This window comes from Buteo buteo, chromosome 11 (assembly GCF_964188355.1).
Source record: "Buteo buteo chromosome 11, bButBut1.hap1.1, whole genome shotgun sequence".
Classification (NCBI taxonomy): domain Eukaryota; kingdom Metazoa; phylum Chordata; class Aves; order Accipitriformes; family Accipitridae; genus Buteo; species Buteo buteo.
The window spans coordinates 1227385-1252534 of NC_134181.1; the positions used below are offsets into that span (position 1 = coordinate 1227385).

At 39.1% G+C, this 25150-nt stretch overlaps 1 protein-coding gene across 6 annotated transcripts in view; it reads right to left on the bottom strand.

Moving 5' to 3' along the window:
* NFAT5 (nuclear factor of activated T cells 5) overlaps positions 1-25150 on the bottom strand; it is a 77506-nt gene that overhangs the window by 40223 nt on the left and 12133 nt on the right. For 2 of the 6 annotated variants that reach the window (XM_075039739.1, XM_075039740.1), the window contains exon 2: positions 8990-9115. In XM_075039739.1, coding sequence (XP_074895840.1) covers positions 8990-9115 — 126 coding nt within the window. Of the gene's footprint in view, positions 1-594; positions 613-1584; positions 3117-8989; positions 9117-25150 lie in introns of those variants that run through there. The other 4 variants (XM_075039742.1, XM_075039744.1, XM_075039741.1 and 1 more) reach the window with 4 other exon arrangements.

Sequence of the window (25150 nt, forward strand, 5' to 3'; positions counted from 1 at the left end):
AAGATTTTTTTTTTTCTCTAAGAGAGGCAGAATGGTATCAAACAGTTCAGCTTAAGGAAGTCCTGGTTCTCTTTTGGACATCATAATTTACACATCAGTAACAAGCAATTCTGTAACATGTAAATGAAAGATAGAAAATAACCAAGAACTAACAAACTACGTGGTTAGTGCTGGAGTTCAGAATGCAAATAAAGATAACCAATTACTCTGCACTACTCCTAGGAAGACTAAATTTCAAAGAAATTCCATTTGTTCACGATACCAGTCATTTTTACTTTTACTTCCCAGAAAGTCTAAAAAGGTGCCTACCACTCCCAAACATTTACCTCGCTTTCAGGCAGTGAACAGAATTACATTCACAACCAAGAGACTGAATAATTCAGGTTCTTTCTGAAAACAAAAAGCAGCCAAAAAGCAGGCAGTGGAAGAAGGGATGCAACACGCATGTGGCACAAATGCATGCTGCTAAAAATCACAGGCTAATATAATATCAGAAACTAAGGGAACACACAGCAAAGAGCATCCCCATGAGCAAATCAGTGCAGTCTTTTTCTTTTCAATAACATAAAGCATTGTACAAAGAAAATTTATTACCTCCTGAGTTATCAACTAAGGCAATGACATATATTTCTATATCCTATTATCTTGTGAAGTCAAACAAGGCATTCAGCCTCTAAAAAAAAGTCTGAAAGGCAGGAGAAAGAAAAAAAAAAATCACTACTTGGCATTGAGGGAGTCTTGTCTTTAGGTAACACTTACGTGGAGCCAATCCTGAAATCCTTGTTCATTCTTTCCAAAGAGATCCTTAAATACAACAAGGATTACCAAGTCCTCAAAAAGAAACAAATAGCATCCTGATGTCTTTTTTTTTTTTTTTTTTTTTTTTTTTAATTGCAGCTGAAGTGCTAAGCAAGTCACTTCCCAGACTGGAAAGCTTAAGATTGCAAATGCAAATAAATTGGAGATATTTTTGTTTTCACAGGTTTTTCAGCCACCTGTGCATGAACAGCCAGGACTAACAAAAGCCATTAGGGAACCCGCCTTTTTCTCAGAACCTAGCCTGCATCCCATGCAATCTCCTATGCTATCTTCAGAATACAATTAATTGTCAAAAATGAAAACTCACTGCACAGGGTGAGGTTTAGGTGGTGTATAAGCTTAATATATGAAGTATACCCATTTATTAAATTCGTTAATTTATCTAACATGTCATGTTCTTGGTAAGAGTTTTGTATGTTAACTGATTTATTTGAACCACTGCACACAGAAGAACAATTTCAGCATGAAACCAGAAGGATAGTATGTGCAAAATTTCCAGCATCAACCCTTGTGTTGCCAAAGGTTTTGAAGGTAAAAAACAGAACTTACAAAGTGGCTGCAAACCTGCTTTCAACACCTCACATGCCAAACCTGGGTTTCTACTTTTCTTCTTCTTGTATTACTGATGTAATGTCAAAAACTTTTCCAAAAAGTTTAGTTTCAAATCAGTATCAATCCACTATTTAGAAATAAAATAAAACAAAACAAAACAAAAAAAAAGAAAGAAAGAAGAGACTTATGAAGAAGTCTGAAAACAAGACCGACCTATACCCTGGGTGAGATTGGATGGGTTAAGTGTCTCTGGCACTATTTGTCTTCACTATTGACAGACACTGTCACACAACCCACCACTCGATGCCTGTCTCTGAATGGCGAAGCTAGAATGCAAGTTAAGTGTATTAATAGAGAAAAAAACTAGCATCCCAGCAAATATAATAAAGCAATCCAATTCACCAGTTATTAAAAACACTCAGATTCAAGATAGGTAGGTTAATTTAATTTACATTAAGCCCAACAGTGTAAATTCCCCTTAAATTCACATGCTGAACCACGCAGTGTATTATACTTTGGGTAAATACATCAATCAATCTTTTTTTGTTATAAATGATATCTGTTATTAAATTAACACTCAAGTTTAGGTATCTGAGTAGAACTTTTGTTAGTGGCTCGCACACATCAATTCCACGTATCTTAGATCCTCCCCACTCAGAGCGATAACCAGCTGCATACAAGCAAGTCAGAACTCTAGCACCCTTAGCTGCTCTCTTCAAGCTCTACCTGTCATCTCCTCAGCTCCCTCCACAGCCCACTACCCTAAAAGAGTGACTGTACAATGATCTAACAGAACAACACTTCCATTTAAGGAACAGACTCTTTTGTTCTTCAGATACACAGTTGGTTTTTTTCCTAAGAAATCAAGAACTCCTCTTGGCCTCCATGAAGCCTTTGATGCTGCTACTGCAAGGAGGTGCCTGAACAATAGTACAATAAGACTGTTCTCTTTTTGCCCTTCACTGGCTTGGTTTTTCATTATTTGCTAAGGAACAGGGAATTCTCTTGCCACAAAGTAATTCTCAAGCCTTTTTGATGTAAGAATAGGAGCCACTTAATGCAAGAATTTGCCATAAAAAAATATCTCAGAATGATAAAACAGCTGGTGTTTGAGCAGTTCTGGAAAATATATGAGATTCAGGAAGACTGAAAATAAACTTAATTTAGAAAAAAAAGAGATGATCTAGAGTACATCTATATAATCCTTTATAGGTAATTATAAGGAAGATCTGCTCCACGCAGAGGAGCAGGTATGCACTCAATGCACGTTTAATCCTACACAACTACAATTTTTAATTGAATTCACAGAGAACGTGTTGTCTAAAGTTTCCATAAAATGGAAACAGTAAGAGCAATCTTTATCTTTCATGTTTCCCAGCAATGACTTCTCACCAGCAGAGGGTTCAGTATGATGAAGGAACCTCTCCACCACCCCCGAGCCATACCTAATCACAGCCAGCCTCTCCCAGACTAATGCAATTAGCTCCACCATAGCACACACTATCGCCAGAAGTAATACTTAAACTTATTCACATACAGGCTAGTGCTAACAAGCTAGAGTTGCCAGGGCACTGTATTAATATACAGCACCAGGAAGATGCATTTTTAAAGAGCATTAGGACCTGGTTTAAATTAATTCTGTAAGAAGTACTTGACACATGACCGAAACAAGCACACTGCAGACAGAAATCCCTGGAAGACATCCTCCTAGGAAATTACAGGAAGGCATTTCCAACTGGGAGGGCGGTTGGAATAGGAAAGGAAAAGCCTACAAAGAAATGGAAGTTTTTACAGGCATTGGAGACCAACTACAAAGAAGAATCTTTTTTTCTGATAATTTGTTTACAACATGTAGTTATAAGCCCAGGATAATAGAATTAGTAGCAGCACTGATATGCCCTTTGAAATCTCTGGTAATTATTTCTGTATCAACAGGAAAAACTGACTAATGACACCAGGAAGGATGATAAATTGACAAAATATTTTCATTAAAAATAAAAATTAAGAAGCCTGACTCTAGCTATTCAGAAAAAAACAAAACTAAACCAAAACAAGACTCCACACATCTCTATTTTGAGGCTTTATTAGAATCTTTAGCTTGAGAATGATGAAAAAGCTTTATCTTGGCAATAGAAAACATGACCCATACCTGTCAGCACCTGGTCTCTACCCCATAGATGATGCAAGTGTTTTTTTTCCAGTTCTCTAGAGTAGCATTTGAGAAGCAAAGCCTTATTTTCATAATTAAAATGACCATAAATGCTTATGGCAAGCATTTCAATAACAACTCTGATCAAAAAAGCCAATTATGCCTGTTTGGGACAAGCAGTTTGTCCCTTTAATTAAAAAGGAGCACAAAATTGACACAACCACAAAAAGGTAAAGCTTCATCGTTTATCAAATATTTTCCCAGGATACAATCATAGATGTTCGGGAGCCAGAAAAATTCAATGCATCACAGATTAATTGTATCCAAATATGAAGAATGCAAAAAGAGATCAGTAAATACATTTCAGTGGCATAAAACGTTCCCCTTTTGTTATAGCAAGAATACCATTCTATGGAGAATTCAATTTGAGATAAGAACTAGAAACTGTCAGAATGGAAATGATGAAGGAAATACTGTCCTGGGGAGCAATAAAAAAAAAAAAAATACAGAAAGATATATATTTGCTGCTGTGGAAAATGGAAAGCAGCTTATGAGATCATCAACAAGCTGAAGAAGCTCATTCCAAGATCTGCTACAGAAAGAACAAACAGATGATAAGCAGAGAAGCAAGTTTCTGTAACAGTATTCTTCACTGGGGTTCAGAAGGTTTGAGCATTCCTGTTACTGGAGATGAAAGATGAAAATGCAACACTTGTTTTAAGTACATGGTCACAAATACTCCTGAACCATGCCCAAAAGACAAGAATAAGGTGTTAAACTACCAACTAGAAAGACATCTTTGACAAAGGACTTAAATTAGCACTGTGAATTTTAAGCATCTGAAGCACTTGTTCAAAGTGTCTCGATCAACATGAAAAAAACTGGTCAACCTTTAAGAACCAACTGAAAAGAATCAAGCATCCCTCCTTGCAACTGGAGCTTAGAAATACTGTGTAGAAGGCATTATTAAAGCTTCAGGCACATTTATTTCATATAAGAAATCTCCAGACACAGCTTACAAAGACGTTTCTTAGCATGACACCCTCATGCATTTCAAGAGTCAAGAAGATGATTCATATTTAATGTGTTTATGGTACTGCACCAGGCAAAATCCTCCTTTTCCTGTCCCCTGAACAAAGACACTTGTAATTCAAATAGCAAGCACAGAGAATAGTTTCTAGTGGTAAAACCAGATCCTTTTCCTCCCTTCTGCTTTCCAGAAGAATAACAGAATTAGAAGCTTGAGATAGCAGCTTAGGTTGTGAACATCACAGCTCAAAATCCTAGAGTTCTATTAAGTTATACTTGCCTGTTTGATATTCAGAGAGTGGGTAATACCTCTTTTGTCTGGATTAATGAATGAGATATACATTTATTAACAAATTAATGAAAATCCAATCAGCAACATTCCATTTTAATATTCTTAAAACTGTTCTGTAAATCACAAAACAAATTTCCAAATGGAAGAACTAGAAGTCTGCCCCGCAAGGTCATCACTGCTAAGAACAGCCCATCCTGCTCCTCCAAAAAAAACCAGATAAGTTAACTGCAGCAACATATATTTCTCACCTATAATGTGATCTATATGGAAGAAAACCCCACAGCAAAGTGACTGACAGAAAACCCTCAAGTAAGTTGACTTTCAGCCAGATACTACCTTACTCTGTGTTTTGGGAAACAGAGAACAAACTGTGTTAATTACTACAGGAGTAGTAAAAAACTCACACCACTTCAGATCATTCCCTGTAACGTAATCCTCTCATTATCAAGAGTAATCATATCTGCAGTTGACTTCTACATACAGTGTGCTAGCAGCATTTCAAATTAGCCCTTCCTTTTAAAAACAAGAGTAAATGAGATTACCTACAACACTATGGAGACTGAACTATCATTTCCCAAAAAAGTGAGGTTTTAGAGCAAGTGAAAGCTGACATAAAAATTAGAGAGAGAGACTCTTACACAAAACAAGGGAAAGATTTCAGATACAGGAACACCCACTTGCCGAAGTCATCCTTCCTCCTCACGCTATCATCTGTACAGCATCAGCTCCTTGAAAATGTGCCTATAGTCTGCTATTAAGGACTTGATACATGCAAATGAATAGTCAGTCTTGGCCTTTTCAAATATAAATGTAAAATACGTATTTATGTTTTCCTGTATAAGCATATAGACATGCACAAAGCCCAGGCTGATTTTCCTCTTATTTTTCTGTTAAGAAATCAGAGCCCAGCCCAGCCAGACTTCTCATTACTACACAGGCAAGGTGACAGGGCTTGAAAATGTGGTAGCAACTTTTCAAAGACACTGTAACAATCCTAAAATGAAGAAAATAGTAAAAGGTGATACACCCTTTTATCTAGAAACATGCTACAGCTACAGCAAGAATGCAGCCAAAACACTTGTATCCTATTCTCTTGAGAAAGTGGAGAGACTTGGGTGCAGAAGAAACACGCAGCTAACCTCAATGAAAAGCAAAAGCACTCCCGCGATTCTGGAATTCAACTGAGAACACCGGAGAACACTCCCACTCCAAGGTAGCTGTGTGCTGAGGGTACCAGCATCAGTTCGGAAGCGCTGCGTTCAAGGCAGCTTAGAGGAGGAATCCTAATCAGCCACAGCACAGCAGGAATTTGTGGGAGGGGGGGACTATGACTATAAAACAATCCACTGAGATCCACTGCGAAGACCAAATTGACCTCTCCCACCTACAACTTTTGTAGACACTGATGTTCCTTCCTCTGTTCCCAAGAGTTTGTCCCCAGCTTTAAAGAGGAAAAAAAGCCTTGCCTCAGACTTACCAGAAATACCCAAGCACCTGTCCACCCTTGGGTTATAATATATCTCTTATATATATATGTATCTTATCTCCCAACACGAGAGGGAGGAGGAGCATGGACTGTTCGGCTTTCTGCTCTGTCTCTCTAAGTTTTGGAACACAGCCTATGGACCTGTTCTGCAGGTAAACATTTATCTAGGATGCATATATTTTCTTTCAAGGATGTGGTGGTGGAGTGGAAAAAAACAAAACCAAACAAAACCCCCACTAAGATGCTACAATAAAACTATGTGACACCATTCATTGGCCAAAATGCTGAGGTTGCACCTTCCCAGACACCTATGGAAGTTAGGCATCCACTCCCCTTAACTGCACCAGCTACATCATTTGGACTGGAGCTCACCTCTCCTTACATGTGTACACAGCACAACTCACTGTTGAATGATCCTGGTCATCACTATTATGTATATATAGAAGACCAAGACTCAATTGTCCTTGCCCTCACTCTAGTGGACACTGACATAAGTGAGGAAAACAAAACCAGTCTTCGCTCCGTTTGGGTTTTTTTTGTCTGGTTGGTTAGGTTTTTTAAACACAATTTTTAACAACCTGGAGAACAGTAGTTGCTTGTGCTTAATACTTCTGATCCTGATTTTAACAGCACCCAGAAACTTAACCGTCTTATCACAACACTGGTGATGGAAGGTCTCCAAAGCCACAGTTCAGTAAACAATTTAAACCAGCACAAACTGACAGCCATTGAGAGAAGCTAGCTCCACCTTTTCTGAATGCTCCTTCCTCGCCACGCTACTCCTTTCCTTGTGCCACCACAAGCGTTTCTGCAGACCTGCAGTGAACCCATCAGAGCCAACTCTAACCTGGAGCAGCAGGTCCTTGACTCAATGCACTCTGCAGCACACACATGAAAAGCTCTTCTTTCAGCACCGGTATCAGCTCAAAGTCTGTGAAACTACGCCATCTCTGACACTGAAAAGCATTCTTAATTGAATGAGTAAGTCTCCTTTCAGTGTTAACAAAAAATCTCAACACTATTTTTTGAAGCTTTTCAATCAAGAAAATTGTGCTGCAGTTTAACCCAAACACAGCTAACATATTCTTAGGTTTTTTTGAAAGGAACTGGACTGGCTGTTAGCAGACACTAAATACCTGGAGGTAACAGACATTTAGTTCCATTCAAGTTTTTTAAGTCTTTTCTGTTAGATACAGAATTAATTAGCAGTTCATGTCTATCTGTGGATTTAGAGTGTAACAGGGTTTGTGGGATTTCTTTTTGTTCGCTTGTTTTTAAGACACGTTTCTACAGGATTTGGTTGCTGCTATGTCTTTGAATCAAACCGATTATTGAGTATCTTGATTTTAGAAATATACGCCCAAATTATTTTTTGAATAAGTGATATAAAAATATCAAATCCTTCCAATATAATAAATAAAAACATCAAATTCTTTGAATGACCGAAGTTCCACTGTGCACAGTTAAATCCACAGGTTCTCTCAGAAGAGGTCTGGCAAAACATGAATGGTGAGCAGTGCTGTAAAGTTTCTCTGACAAGTCTACAATCACTTCAGTTTCTGATCAGGATTCCTGTACCAGGCAAATCTGGGAAACATTCTCACACAAACATTTAATGCATATGAACTCATAGAGAGAAAAAAAGAATAATGCAGCTATCTGAATCCTCACCTTAAATATATACATTTGTCTCAAGCAACAATTTAAGGCCAATTAGGGAAGTGGAACATGACCTTGTAAGAAATATGGGGATCAAATTATGCAAAAAAAAAAACCCAACACCCTTATCCAATGAAGAAAGATGCATCTATTTTAAGTGTAATGATAATTTTTTCTTCATAGCACAGATGTTTACTAATGTATACAAGTTACTGACAAGAATTCCAGATGCAAACCAGCACTAAGGGTAACCTCACAAATCAGAACTTTGTCCTTAAATCCTCAGTTTATGTTTAATGAAGATCAATGACAGAGTCTTTAGACTGAAGTCTAAAACACAGCTGGGAGTTAAGATAAAGACAAAGATTAAAAGGTCATGCCTCATTTTTATATGCTGTCAATTAGAAAAATAACTAATTTAAAATTATCAGTTTATAAAAGTGCCATCCTGACATCTATTACATTCTCATGTATTTGAGAATTTCATAATACATTACAATAGAGAGCTATGTGTGAATGGGGTTTAAATACTAAGCTTCCTAAGACCTCTTAAAGGAAAACATGACTTTTCTTCTTCCTTACAGTTTGGTAGAAGCTTCATGGCCCAAAATGTAATCTCCCATTTCATTTTTTATCCTAGCTAGAATTCGCTGTTTCAGTCGGTCAGCATTCTGCCTTAGTTCCAAATTGGTATTTATCACCTCTGAAGACAGAGTGCATTCTAGGAGTTAACATGCCTGTGCCGCGTAGTAACAGAATAGCAAAACAGGTAACTTAGTTCTTATGAAGTTATAGATATGAAATACAGCAACCATTAACATAGAACACCTGATAATTTAGATAACCCAGTTTAGTTTAATTTATATTACCTAAATTCTCCTAGAATGAACTCTGTTACTTCTCCACAAGTTCTTTTTTACAATCAAAACTTTGCCAGCACTGTTCATGTTGGCCAGAACATTACAAACCTTAACAAAGCAACTGAATAAATGAGAATGCTTACCAGCAGCAACTACAGCTGGAGGCGGCGAACCTGCCTCGCCACCACTTGTTTGGCTCATGGATGCTACAGATGTTTCTCTGGAAGGTGGTAACTGCAGCTCCTTTGGGAGAAGGTCATAGACAGATTCTGTTGAACAAAAAGCATTTAATCAAAAATTTATTCATGCTCTGTAAGAGAAAAGAAATAATGTTTTTGCCTAAAAGATACAAATGATAATCCAACCTTTTCAGAACCTTTTGAAAAAGTTACATTAAGCACTTGGAGATCTTAAAATCATGGAATAAAGTTATTTCAGAAAACAAACCAACCACGAAAACATTAAGATACACATTCTCAAGACTGAAACAAAAGGACACAAACTTGTCCAAACAAAGAAATAATTCATGAACTTCCACAGAAACTGTACTCATTTAGAATGAAGGGGCTGACAACATGTACAACAAATCGCATGAGAAACAAAGACAAACCTGTTCTCAGAATTCAAACTGTGCAACTGACTTCCAAAAAGAGCCTAATATAGTACAGTCATCCACGGAACATCCTATAAAGTCTTCCCATGTACTAAGTGCCAATTCTTGTTATGCAAGATTCTTTACTTCTATTTATCTGCAACATTTCTTTTTGCCTCGAACTCTTCTGTAAACTCAAGCAGACGCTCCAGAGAAAGCAGTCTCCACTAACAGAATGGCCAGTGCCAGTCCATTTTACACATAAAGCTCTTTAATGTAACTGTGGCAGATCCTGTACAGTAGTAGAACACCTAAGAAAATTTTTTGTGACTTCTCTACTGTGAAGCAGCTGTGGCCACCATACATGGCTCACCTGACGGCTTCAGCAGCCAAGACACAAGAAGTGAAGTCAACATCCTCACATTCAACCTGCTTCTCCATGCTTGCTGACAGTTCCCAGCAGTCACTGCCTACAGTCAGATGGCTACCTCTGAGTTCAATTAGCAAGAGCTCTCACTGCACCCAACGGCTGAGAATGTATCACTGAGTTATTCCGAGATAACAACTCCACTCGGGCATGAGCACACAGCTGTATATGCACCTCTTCCAGGAGATACACCAAAGCTGCATCATTTCAAACACCTGATCCGGAGATATAAGGAACCTAGGTTAAGAGCTATAAGCTGAATCAACAATTCTACACCACAAAACTTTATGAAATTCCTTTATATGTATTATGTAGGTGCCTGAGACAGATATGGAAAACTCAATGTGCATTTTTAAAGTTTTTTTCCCCCATGAAGCAACATTTATACTCAATTGATCCTAAGGTAAAATATCTTTGTGCAACAATTCTGTAAAAATTAGGAAACCCAGAGTTATTAACTAAAAAGTTTTAACTGCATTAGGCCCTATAAAAAAATGAAGCATACTCAAGACATCTACAGGTATACAACACCTAGCAACATATAATTGTATTTAAAATATAACGCATAGCAAATGCTGGCTATGCCACAAACCAGAACAGTTACCATACTGGGTAACAGGGCAAATACTTCCACCACTAACTGGCATAAAAAGAGCCCAAGAAAACTTTAATGCTGTTTACAGGATACTACTTGTCTGTTATGCACAAAATCACAAGCAACTACCAACAACGGCTGGGAACTGGTGGTGAGCTGTAATGGGAGATAGCTCCGCAGCCCATCAAACTTCCCATCTGCTGCAAGATTTTTTAAATTTTTTTCAGTTACACCCACTTTTTGGAGAACTAACTTTTCAGTACTGTGACAAATAAACAAAACTTTTTTTTTTTTTTTTAAATTTAAGCTGATAATCAAAATATTGGCAACCAGAGGCTGCAATCCAAATCCCAAGCAGAAATCTCTGCAAAGGTTTTCTATAAGAGTTACCCATAATGCTCAGACAAGGTACAAGTAAAATATTTTGAGACAGCTCAAGTTAACTAACCATAAACTCATAGTTTTATTCTTTGGAATAATCGGCAGGGAAAAAAAAATACTTATCCTTACTGAAGATCTTAAAAGGTACAAAAGGGAAAGGGAAAAGGCATAGATATTTGTTCATTCTTTTGCTCCTGTTTTACTAGGAGGAACAGCTGCATTAGCATTTCCCTCAAAGATGAGTTCCCTTCTAAAATTAACTTTTTCCTCAGCTATTATGATCTGATTTCTCACTCTTCTGAACTAGTAATTTTCAACACAAAATTGGCTTTTAAAGTAAAATAAATTAGAGCAGTTTAAAATTGGTTATGTAAAGATATGATTACAGTGATGCTTCTCATTTTCTTTCCCCCAAAAAAGGTTAGTTCTTTTTTAGTGATGTCCTGGTTTCAGCTGGGATAGAGTTAATTTTGTTTCCAATAGCTGGTATAGCGTTATGTTTTGGGTTCAGTATGAGAACTGATAACACACTGATGTTTTCACTTGTTGCTAAGTAGTGCTTATACCAAGTCAAGGATTTTTCAGCTTCTTGTGCCCAGCCAGCAAGAAGTCCGGCGGGGCACAAGAAGTTGGGAGGGGACACAGCCAGGACAGCTGACCCAAACTGGCCACAGGGGTATTCCATACCAGGTGACATCATGTCCAGTATATAAACTGGGGGGAGTTGGCCGGGGGGGGGGGGGGGGGGGGGGGGGCGGGGCAGGATCACTGCTCAGGAACTAACTGAGCATCAGTCAGCAAGGGGTGAGCAATTGCATTGTGCGTCACTTGTTTTGTATGTTCCAATCCTTTTATTATTGTCATTTTACTATTGTTATTATTATCATTGCTAGTTTCTTCCTTTCTGTCCTTTTAACTGTTCTTACCTCAACCCACGAGTTTTACTTTTTTTTGTTTCTGCCCTGATTCTCTCCCCCATCCTACTGGGTGGGAGGGAAGTAAGTGAGCAGCTAGCTGCGTGGTGCTTAGTTGCTGGCTGGGGTTAAACCATGACAAATCATAACATATTACACTTTATTAAGCAGGACTATTGTGTACTTTTTGTGTGTATGAGCACTTACATAGATTAATCATACTCTAAATTTTAGCTTTTATTAAAAAAGGCGAATCATGCCTTTATTTTTTATCTTACAATTTTTACTTAAGTTACAGGTACATACAGACTTGAATCCAATTCAAAAATTAAAAACCAAACTAAATTGCATTTAAAATTGTTACTAGCCAAATACCATCTCCTTATGCCTGCTGTGCCAATGAGGGGGAAGAAAGGGGGTTATCAAGGCACAGTTCTTCTTAAGAAGCGAAGAGAGAGCAGGAAGTAAAAGGGGGGGTGAACAAATCATCTGAGGAAGGTAAAGGAAGTAGAGAATTTCTTTCTTTTTTTTTTTATAATTGCATTGAATATACTTCCGCCAGTGAATCACGAGTGCTAAATTCATGGGAAAGAGATGCAACAGGTATTCACTCTTAGAACAGCAGGAACAAACAGGGTGCTGGAAGATCAACTGTAACCTACTCTGCCTTGGGTAAAAAAGTTTAAATATCTACCAGCCAAGTTCTAGCTGGACCATCCACTGAAGAAGAGTAGAGAGGTTGTACATTATCTGGCTTGCAAAAAGGAGCACATTTGACCTAACAGAATTTAAGGCCCTCTGCAGTTGTGTTCACAGCTTTAACAACAGGGAAGACAGTGTAAGATCCAGAACTGGGAAACAAAATGCTCAGCTACTACTTCATGTTGCCACTGTCAGGCAGTTTCTGCACTGGCACTATAAGGACAATACAATTTACCAACAGGTGTCATTGTAAATTCAGATCTGCTTTAATACATGGAAGCATTAGAGCAAGAACCCTATTAACATACTTACACTGACTGCTATTGGGGACTTTCAGTCTCGGTTCTCCTCTTTCTTTCCTAAGCTGTGAATTCAGTCCTCATGTACAAAGCCCAAGGAAGTTATATGAAAGAACGAAACCTGTGTGTTTGTATCTTTCTAAAAACAAGCCAGTGTAACTCATGCTCCCAAGCCACTTCATATTCTACCAGCACAGAAACACAGCCAGCGCTGCCTATTTTGCAGACATTTGTTATTTGTCACGCTCCATTCTGAGAAGGCTTCCGTGAACCACAAAATCCCAAGCAGTTTTCAGAGAAAATGTTTACTTATTTCCATGTTGAATGGCTCCCATAAGCTCAGACGCTGGCATAGCTATCAATACATCAAAAAATTCTCCAAATAAAATGTGGCGTTTCGAAACCACAAGATATGTGTGGGTGTATTTTCTGCTGAACTACAACTTTTCTTCAAGATGAGTATCTCAATTCAAGAGACTGAAGAATGAAAGGTTCAGATTTTGTCCCAACAATGAAAAGCACAAATACCAGCTGAAGAAAAATACGATTACGATGTGAGAAAGTACTTCCCTACTTGACATCCCTGTGCCTCTAAGTATTATTGCCCCTGCAGCCAGCAGTTTGTACAACAGCTCCAGACAGCAATCCTTCATAAATTAGTACCAGCCTTTATTCTGGCTGGCACTGATACTACTACCTGCAGGAGGTTAGTAAAATCCAAGCTCACTTCTGTCAAAAAAACAGCCATAGGCAGATGTTGAGCACTGAAGCAGCTGCTGCACTGTAATTACCAGCCAAGGTATTCATCGCAACCTGTCGTATGGAAAATTATGCCCATTCAGCTTTGTTGACAAAAAGTGATTTTAGTTCAAAGTGCACCCTGCAACAAATTCATCCTACTGAGCCACCTAAGAAACTCACACGCTCCACTGTGCCAGAGCTGGGAAGGCTGCTGCCCCTAGAGGAGTAGTAGCAGTATTTAAAGCTGCTGCAGTCACTTTACAGGCAACTCTGCTTATGCTGAATATTCTTTTACACCTAAGACACTGTAAGTAACTCACCAAGTATTTCTGTTATGCAAAATGTTCAGTGATGAGCCCCAAAATGAGGGATCATAACACAGCATGTGTGCGTGCATGTAAGTGGAGAAAACTTTATATTTTTAGGTTTGTGTTGCATATATATACATACACTTTCATTTCTTTCTGTTGTCTCTCAAGAAATCCTCTTTGAGGAGAGAGCTGCTCATCATTATAATTCTGTCATGACTCAGAAGATACTTGGTGCTGATTACAAAGCCTCATTTCCAAAAGCCAAGTTATTAGGTAAGAGTGAGCTTTTCTCTTTGGGTTGGTAGTTGGTTTGGGGTTTTTTTGTTTAACAAATTTATTTTTTAACTCTCAAACATGACAAAGGTTCTGTCAAGTTTGCTGCTTCAAAAGGGATGCTCAGATTCAGAACTCCTACAGCATATTTTTTTCTCAGGGAACACATAATTTTAGCAGTAATCCTAACAAGCACAATTATAATCTTTGTGAATAATTCTAACAATATGATAAAGAGAGGGAGGGAGGGAAAAGCTAGAATTAGAATTGAAGCACATTCCCAAAGATCACAAGACCATGAAGAGCAAATCTTTAATTTCATGCTTCATTGATAAAATACCAAACTACCTGAAACATGGTCTAAAACATGACACCCATTTTTTATCCCAATATGCTTGGCTACCACACCTAAAATTGAAGATGCACCCTACACTAGGAAAAGAAGCTGACATTAGCCTTGACAGCTGTAAATATGAGAAGACAGAGCAAGCTATTAGGAGGGAAGAGAACACTGCTGAAGAAGTCACAGTGAGGTGCAGCCAAGAGAACACAGATGTGGTGGAAGAGGAGAACAAACAGCACCACGAAGGTTCAAAACAGACAGCGCAGACCAGACCACCATCACTGCCTCCTCTGCCTCCCCAGTTCTTCCAGGCCTATCTTCCCCTCTGCTCTCATGGCTCCCCATAACTTCCCTCCCCTCCCAGCAGCGTGAGAAATAACACCTAAGAACGTCCCAAACAGGAGGGAGGGAAAACATGGGAGGTCTGCTGGGTAGCACATAAGGAGGAAAAAGAGATCAAAACCATGGCATTAACACAATACAGGAAAGACATGGACCTGTTGGAATGGGTCCAGAGGAGAGCCACGAAGATGATCAGAGGGCTGGAGCACCTCTCCTGCGAAGACAGGCTGAGAGAGTTGGGGTTGTTCAGCCTGGAGAAGAGAAGGGAGACCTCACAGCGGCCTTCCAGTACTTAAAGGGGGCCTACAGGAAAGATGGGGAGGGACTCTTTACCAGGGAGTGTAGTGATAGGACAAGGGCTAATGGCTTTAAACTGAAAGAGGGTAGATTTAGATTGGGTGTAAGGAAGATGATCTTCACTGTGAGGGTGGTGAGGCACTGGAAGAGGTTGCCCAGGGAAGCTGTGGATGCCCCATCCCTGGCAGTGTCCAAGGCCAGGTTGGACGGGGCTTTGAGCAACCTGGACTAGTGGAAGGTGTCCCTGCCTGTGGCAGGGGGGTTGGAACTAGGTGATCTTTAAAGGTCCCGCCCAAGCCAAACCATTCTATGATTCTATGAACACATGGCACAAGTTTAAGGTCAAATCCAAACTTTAAGAAAAAAACAACTCCTGGCTTTTCTTCAGAACAGATGTAGCTTCATAGTCTAAAACACTTCTTTAGTGAACTGGATTACTAGGAGCTATCATTTCAACACTTCTCTGAAGAATCCAAAATTGTTTGGGTACCTTTAAGAAAGCTTGCTGCAACAAGCCTGCTCTTCACAAATCAGACTTCAAATGAAACTTTGTGTTTTCACCTAAACACAGGCCAATGTTTATATATGCTGCACTATAAATAGCATTAAAGCAAAAACTGACAAATTCCAGAAAGGTTAGAGTTGTTGCAAGGAAACTAATTCTTCCCCAGAGGATACAGTTTTGCTCCACGCCTGATAGCATATTTAAATAGCTAAAGCTCCCTCCCCTATTGATCAGCTCACCTCCATCACAATGTTTTACATGTGTGCATACACACACAAATACTGAGTATATGAAGTTTTCTGCTATGATTTTACATTTATTCATGTGGAAAACACCCACAAAAAGAAAAGGCTGTTATATAAATGCAGTATTGCATTTGAAGGCAAAAATAAAAATTCAGCATCATTATGTATTTTTGCCTAATTAGCAAGATTAAGTATATAGACAGAATTCCTGGTTTCAGCAGCCACTGTTGAATCAAGGAGTCAAGTTTCAGCCAGCTGACAGCACAAAGTGTCCTGTAACTTATTGCTGATTTCAAATCCCCTTGATGAATATATTAGTTGATCTCAAGTTTCTAGGGGTTTTTTTGCAAGAAGTAGCTCCATTTATACCCAACATCTCCCCTAAACACATATTCTTTGTCCATATAGGAAGAGAGGAATGTGCATTTCAGGATTACTGTTATTATGAAATATAAAGACGACTGACACACAAACAAAATACTAATGATCAGCCAAGAGTCACACACACTCATTTCCACAAACCTTCTCCTGCCTTCTGTCACATGCACTCATGTAATCAGTTATTAGATATCTTATTTATAATAAACTTCTGCATCTTGTATCTTCCCTCAAAATACCTCAACTAGACTAACTAGATGAGCTCAAGCTTTGCAAATTCTACTCCTGAAGGACACATAGGGACAGGCAGATTTGCAAAAAGTATTTTAAAAAGTGTCAAATTTCTTCAACTGCTCTTTATCCGATTATCCTACTCCTATAATCTCTCATCTGAGATCAGCTGCTTGTAACTTTGATCTTCCTGCCAGTTATAATGACAGTTCAGAAAATTATATTTCACATGGCTATACTGACCAGGACAGCACCAAACATTAGGTCAATATCCAACACCACAAAATCTTAAATCTGGGGAGGACAAGATTTTGTTGGTGTACTGCTTGACACTGCACAAAACATTCAGAATTGAAATGTTAATGAAAAATAATCAAGTAACATGATACCGGACTTGCTTGTTATTGCAGCACATCAAAAACAGCACACCCGAGCCAAACAATAGGCATTCCAGTACACTTGGCTATTGGTGCGAACCGAGCCAGCATCCAGTCTCAGGTGAAAGGTATTCACCACCACTTTTTTGAAAAAAAAAAAAAAAAAAAAATGGAAGAGCAGCAACAAATCCTGAAGGAACACAAAAGGATATACAACACTGATAGAAGGGATGCTCACCTAGTATAAACTGCTACACACAACCAAAAATCAGTTCATTTTAAATTAAAAGAACTGAACAAAAGCCATCTGTGAAAGGGCTGGATGCATTATGATCAGTCTACACAAAAACATATCCTTGGGTCAACATGTATCTGTATCAGTCCCAGCTGCTGGTGACAGGAGCTCTATCTTTGAAGGAGAGGAAAGGCCTTGGAAAGTTTTAGGCAAAATAACTCAGAGAAGGTAGGAAACGGTGGGTGAAGCTGATCTGATGATATTACAGTGGAAGTACAAAAGGCTGGTGGCTCATGATGGCAAACTGAAATTACTAAGTGCTGCTCCTTTTCCTATTTTACTCACTTCACCTTAGGGCACACACACACACAGTTGCCCCTTAGGCATGTTTTTAGATTTCTACACACAGACTAACCAAGCTAAATTACAGGCATCTGGGCTTACAGCAAAATCTAAGTACTCCAGGCTTCCCCCATCACCACCAACAGAAAATACTATACTGAAATTTGTAAACCATTCTCAACAACACAGTATCAAAGGAGCTTTCAGAAACACACCATGCCTTGTGACCAGCCACATTAGATTCCTCCTTACTAACTAGGAAACTGTGATTGTATTTAAACTTTATTCTTAGGAACATAGCAGTTAAGCTTATGGAAACAAAGGGAACACAACACAACTGATTCCTGTTTGGGAGTGCTAAGACAACTGTAAGGTTCTGTGAGAAGTCACTGCAGCTTTGGACGTGTCCCAAAGAAAGCCCCACTTTTTCCAAAGCGTGCATATTCTCACCATGGAGAGTACTCTCCCTTGTAACGAAAAAGGAGGATTCTCATTTCAGAATTTCAGATAACCTCCTACAGTCAGAACAGAAGCCACTTTCAAGTAAAAGGTTACTTGTTAAATAACACAAGTTTAACCCTGAAACGGAGATAGATGCTGTCACTTCAAGAGGACAGAAGGCAGAAGAGGAAAGAGAAGTAGTTTCCCCAAAACAGCTAATGAAAGTAGTTGTAAACCATCAGTTCAGCTGTAATGGAGCAAACCAGGTACACATGGATCCAGTAGTCCATCACATGCAGCACTTGCAAGACTTTTCTGCAGCTACCAATCTTTAATGAATCTTGAATGACTTTTTGGTTGCATCTACTTAGGAATTTCAGCTATACAGATTAAGAACTGCAATTTCTAGTAATTTAGTGCCGTGTTAACTCACACTGTGCTAGGACTGGTTCATGATGTTATAAAAGATCTTGTCTGTCCTCAAACTTTTGTGAGGCTTTCTTAGCCTACCAGCAAATTTAATTGAGATCCTTCTGGCTGGTTGACCAAAAAGCTGCTTCTTGTAACTCAGCACTTGGTGACAGTGGGAGAACAGAAGATACAGAAACAGCAGAGAATACACGTTTCCAATGTTTAAGAGCAACAGCAGGCTCATCCATGATGAATGCAGGCATCCTCATTTTGCCAGTACCACCAAACACTTAAATGTTATGGAATGCTCTTTAGATATACCAGTGATTTCCTTACACTCTGCTATGCTGTACCAGAAGCAAAGCCATGCCACCCACAACTTCCATGCATGGAAGCCAAGTTACAAACTTGATGGAGAACTTTGCCCTGACCTACTAGCAAATGAGGCCATAACTAACATAGATGGAGATGGATATCATCATCTGAAAAGGTCATCTACTCCAGACTGCTACAGGTCCACAGAATCCTGCTACAGAACTAAGAAAGCAATATGCAGTAAAATAGCCATTTCTGCTTTCTAGGCATATAATTGCCCCTCAGCCCCCCCCCCTCTTTTTTTTGTTCTTTTTAAGTAATCAACATAAATTCAGTAGAATAACCAGTAAAACTTGTAATAGTTGGGAAATGTTGGCAGGTTATTTGTGACAACACATAGTTAAGAACACAAAAGAGGAACCCAGGAAAGAAGTATTGCTTCTGCCTTTAGCTGAAGCCATTCTTCCACTGCACATAATAGCCTCTAAATCAATGTCTGATCATGATGTGGAAAATCCCTCTTTTTGCTACAGTTTTCCACTTAACAACAAAGATGACAGACATCACTTAATCTGGCTGCAGCTCCAACTCCTACTTCAATGCCACTTCTCCAGGTTGTTCCCCAAGCCTAGCCTTGAGGAGGTCATTGAAATACAGCCCTGGCTCTCCCCCAGCCCACCTGTCTGTCTCTTCCATCACAGTGATCTGTTCCTGTGACTTTACCTCCTCTAATGCTGAGGGCTTCTTCAGCAACATCCCTTTTATCCCCACCCCTAGACTAAAAGGTAGTGACAGCCTTCCCACTCAAAAGGCAATCACGCAGGAGAGCACAATCAGTAAACGGGTGATGATGTGAACCAGCCAAATTGTTTGCAGTGGAGGCAAAGACAGGGCATTTTCCACTTGCAGCTGGCATTTTTTGCCTTTAAGGGTAGGTACATCCTGGAAATCCCTTACCACTTCTATGACCTCATGAACAACAGCAAAGTTAATCCTTGTCTTTTAATAAGCTCCCTGCACTGAACGGCTGCCCATTTGATCCCCACTGATACCAGTCTCCTCAACATGTTTTAATACCCGTACAGATTTGGCTGCTTCTTCCAAAGCCATTTCCTTGCTGCAGCACATGACAGTCACACCAGAGATTAGACAAAACCTTGGTGTACTCTTCTAATCAGCTGGCAGCATCGAAGCAGAAATCTCTTCTAATGATGTACTCTAAGCTGATTAAAAAAACAAGCAAGCAAACAGGCAAAGAGAGTTGTTTGCATGGAACTAAGATTAAAAAACAATTAGAAATACATGAATCTGCAAGTACTCACACATGGGAGGCAGGCGAGAAAACTAAAGTGGAGCACACATGCTCAGCAAATTAAAGCAACTCTATAAAGGAAAAAATAATTGTGTCCATATTCCACCACATACCCAGCTAAGCATACAAATTCAGGTTCAGAGTACCCATACACACATGTATAAAGATTCTATGATGCTGATCAGTTCATGTTAAGACACAGTTTTGGACTAAACCTGTATTACCAAGGTTCCAAATGTCAAGTAAAGCCCTGACTGTCACTCCTCACTCCAAAAGTAGCTGCATTTTAATAAAACTATATATGCAACTGAGTATCATCCAGAAACTTTTGTGGGTAAGAGATGCTAAAACCAAAATCTGTTCTACACCTGAAAAAATCTAGGCCTCTGAATCTGCCAGAAGACCCTGTGGTTGGTTGGTTTGTTTAACCTGAAGTTCTGTTCTACTCGGAAGTCCAGTGTCTACTATAAACAATATAGTTTAGTGGTTGAGTTTGTTGTAAGCCACCGATTCTATCACAATACTCAAGTTCACAAAGAGTTTTTAAAGAATGATGGGGGTAATGGAGTGTTACATCAGCTCTAAATACTCAACATCTAATCAAAGCCTTGCTTTGTTGCAAAATGTTAGTGTCATGTGACTCTCATGGATTTTTCTGTATACAAAAGCTTGGGTGTGGGAATACTTTGAAGCGAACTATTTTATCTGTCAGGAAGAACCTGTAAGAGCCAGCTGATGAGCCCTCCAGTTCTCAGCCCTCCCCACAGCTCCCTTCATACATCCACCAAAGACAAAGAGGTTCTCCTGCAGATCTCAGGAGAAGAATTTACCGAACAAGTTTGGTTATTACAGCACAGAGAACAGAGGATACGTTTCAGAAACCTTAGCCCACCCTCAAGTATAACAGGTATTGGAACCAATACAGAAACTCCACATTCCACGACACAGTGACTGCTCTCGCTTCATCTAGACTAAACTGGGAGAAGTAACATCAGGACCCATTGGAGTAAATTCTGCAGTGAAAATATAGACAGTCTATTCCTTTTTTGTCTCTGAGTTAGCAAGACGAAACATTACTACAGCTACACTGAGAATACACACATATACCTTCATGCAGATGAAACAGAATTTGCACACAGCCAGTGGTGTATTTTAAGAATTGTTCCTCCAGGAGATGGCATGCTGATAAGGGGGCTGGCACAGTGCATAGGAACAGGGACTGCACAGACGGGAAGCCAAAGCAGGATAACGAGGACTCAGTAAGAAGCTCAACAGAGGAAGCTTTGAGAGTCTGAGAAAGGCAACTAGCAGACAGACAGAGCGCCTAGTGCATAAAAACAGACGAGAAACAGACTGAGGTAGGCACAGGCCAGAAGAATCTGTGACCGCTAAAGTACTTTCTACTCCACTGTGGTGGTTTTGTTGTCATTGGGGTTTTGTGTTTGGGGTGTTTTTTCCTTTCTTTTTTTCTTTAGTTGGTTGGCTTTTTTGAGTACGCCATGGAAGATCCAAACTCTCACTCGCGGAAGTGAGAATCACACACAATAACTGCAGACAACGGCAGCTCTGCTTAAGGTACAGCAGAGATTTTTTATGATAAAGTTACAAAAAAGATTTGAAAGATGGAAAGAATAGACAACATAAAGAGTAAATCAGCTTTTGTTCTGTATCTGTCAAAAGAGGATTTGATATATTACAGACTATCATATCTTCATATTTCTTAACATCTTTGCAACTTCAGTAGACTTAACATAGGCTTGCTTAGCAGTAGTGAAAAATGAGGCAAACAGCCCTGAAGACAGGTTTAAGTTTCATACGGAGCAAGGGAAGACCCTACTTGAGCATACATAAGAATAGATAAAATGCAGCAGCTGTTCAAAGAATGCAAAGTGCTTGTTGCATAGCTGTGTGGCAAAAGCCAAAGAGCAAGAAAAAGCCTATACTTAGTGATGCTGAGCAAAAGGACACAATACATTACTAATAGTCTTGATGCAGACACCTTAAAACAGTTTACAAAGTTGTCAGTCTGATTACTCCTATTTTTGCAAGTGCAGAAACTGAGCCATAGGAAGAACGTAACTCGCAAGGCCCCCCAGCCAGCCAGCCAGCAACAGGACACAATTGAATTTCGTGTACCCAGGCTGCAGTCCAGTGCTCAATCCACTAGGTAACATTTACTAAAACAATGCTTTTATTTCATGTCTTCGAGTACATCTCAGAATAAACGTGATTAAACATAGGACTTGGTTGAAATTGACAGTGTAACCTAAAATACATAAAGACTACTTCATTCTGTTTCTGTACATGTTAACATATTGGACCACTATTTTTCACACAGCTCTCAAATGAAGGTATGTCAGCAAGACAGTTGGTACGCTTCCTGACACAAATTGTACTGGTGCTTTCATTTCAGTAGCACCTCTGAAGTACAGCACAGTGAAACAAACCATAGGGTACTATTCCCTCCCTCTTTATCTACCACACTGTATTCAGCGTATCTGTAGATGGCAAAGCAGTAAAAGACTGGAAGCAAGTCTTCCCGCCAGCGCTCCTGTTATTGTCAATACTGGCAGAACGATATTGCTGCTACAGCAACAGTGGCAGGTTTTCAAAGGAACTGCAGTGTATACAAGGATGTTTTACACAGCCAAACAGAAAATCTTCCTTCCAGTCCCCTCTGGCTTCAGACAAAAGCAGCAAACCCTAAATCAACACGATTCATGAGCACATAGGGAAAGGCAGATGCCACAGTTCTGCCTGCACTAGAAAACTTTATGATTAAAGAGTTTGTGGTGGTGCAGCTCAGCTCTGAGGAATCAGCAGAGGATCCGAGCACTCCATGTTGATGATGTAGCACTGGACACTGTAAAATCCAAATCCTGTCTGCAAATGCTGCTACTCCAACACTGAAATGCACATTATAGTATGTTAGTGGAGAAGAGTTTGCTGGAAAAACAGCCACCTGTATTTTAAGGGCAGATGATCAGTAATATATTAACCACCAAAGTCATTAAAATTTTATCACAACTGTAATATCATTATTTCTTGTACTTAAAAATAAAAATGAAAGCTAAAAGTTGCTTCTTGCATTTTTTTTTTTAAAGGACAAGTGTTAGTACCAAAAATGCTAGTAATAAAAAGGTAATTTTGCAAGCAATTCATAACTGAACAAAAATCAGTTACTGCAGTATTCCACTAACCTTCAGAAAAGCTGTTAAACTCAATATTCAGGATTCTGCACAGCAGGGTAGGGTTGAGAAATTAATCCTTTTAAAGTTGAATTTCAACAACTGACAAAGGCATGTGTTAGCTGAATTCTATTTATGGCATTCATCCAAATATCAAATAAAGCTTTCCTGGCTGCGTTTCAGTCATCCCCATTCACAGCTCAAAGAGTACTTTTATAAATGTAGACAGGCAGTATAAATCCTGTGTCTTGTTTGCATCCAATTTTACACATCTCAGAAAGAGAGAACAACATTATTTAGTAATTGTCACTTCAAGAAATGGACCAGTAATGACTTACTGAAAAGTCTATCCTATGCAGTTGTAAACTCCAGACAAAAACCCAAGAACTCAAAAGATACTGCTAGAATACCACAGTGGACAAGGCAGAGCAGCTAAGGACTGACAGAACTGCACGTACATGAACACAGCAAGGTACCACTCCGCTGAACAGTTAAACCCTTCAGCAACATATTTGAAAGGCTTTACCACATACTATGAGTAGTATTTCAAGATGCACATTTTTCACATAAACATCCCATAAGGGGAGGGGGGGGAAAAAAGAAATCAAAAAAAAAAAAACCACAACAAAACAAAACAAACAAATCAATCCATTCACAATACCTTAAGAATTTAAAAAGAAATAAATCCAATGTTGCCATGTCTTCCAGTGTGCAGGAAACCAAGCTAAGCTTATGTTTGGAAAGAATCCAAACACAATAGGTATGAAAATTCAATTAAGGAATTCAAACAACCTCATTTTGCCATATAACAGTGTTATATACAGTTGTTATAACAATGGCATTTCTTTGCGATTCTATACTAAACTGAATTTTAAGGATAGTTGGGTTTTCTCCCCATCTTCACGTTCTGTCACTACAAAGACTTAATTTCTCAAATGCTCAAAGAAACCCAAGTACAGTATGACCAAAGAATAGCTATTTATCAACCACTTTAAAACACTACTATTGTTTCAAAATCAAAGTTTACCAGAAACACAGAGGTAATCAAGTGCTCCAGCCAGTTATGCTAGTTCTGTAGGTGCAATGCACCACCCGAATTCAGAGACACACAGAAGTCCACCTGACCCTCAATTTACTATTGTCTCAGAACAATGTTTCTCAGCCTTTTCAGGTTTGCAGTTCTTACTGATGGGGTTATTTTTGCCACCTCTTACATTTGCTGTAGAACAAGAAATGCAACACCAGCAATGAAAAACATACGTGCTTTTTTTCTTTTGAGGCTATACCACAATATTTGACCTTGAAGAATAAAAGCATACAGGTATTCAGACACTTTCAATACATTGCAACCTTCTCTCAGATTCAGTATTTTATTATAAACCTGGGTGTAGAGGCTATGTTCAGGAGACTTGACATGTCCTAGTAACTCCTAGAACGATGTCTAGCACCTTGAGCCCACAAACTATCTTCGTGCCTCCCTCCCTTTATTCATTTTATTGATACTGACATTAAAAGGCATTTTCTTTTGTCACCCCCAAAACTGAGAAATATTTATGCTTCCTACCATCATTTTGGTTTCTAGTTATAATTCAAGTACTATGTTTGATAATAAACATAATTTTAAAAAACAAACATGAAGTAATGTTTAACAAACAATACTCCTTGGCACAGCTAAAAGAAAGCTCTGCTGAAAGAAAGCCTGACATCTGTAACACAACTTGTAATAAACTGACTAATCAGGTGAAAGAGACTTGTGTGAGAGCAATGGAGCCCAAGACTCTTGTATCTCACCAACTTCTCTCTCTGGTATTGCAAGATACCAGCTTAGGAGGTAAAACCGCATCAATGTTAAAAAAACCTGAAAGTAATGAGAGACAGCCTGGATGCTCACACACATTTCCTACAGTCACAAGGCATCTTGGAGCACGGCACACGAGTCCCAGATTGCCTGCTCAGCTTTTTGTCACATTTAGCACCACCAGCAGCTACTCTGAACACACTCATGCCGGAAATTGGAAAAAAAGAGGAAAGGGAAAAAGAAGATTATAAATAAAATCCTTTTAGTGAGCCTGAATGACATAGCAGAAGCATGTGTTATGGACAGCTT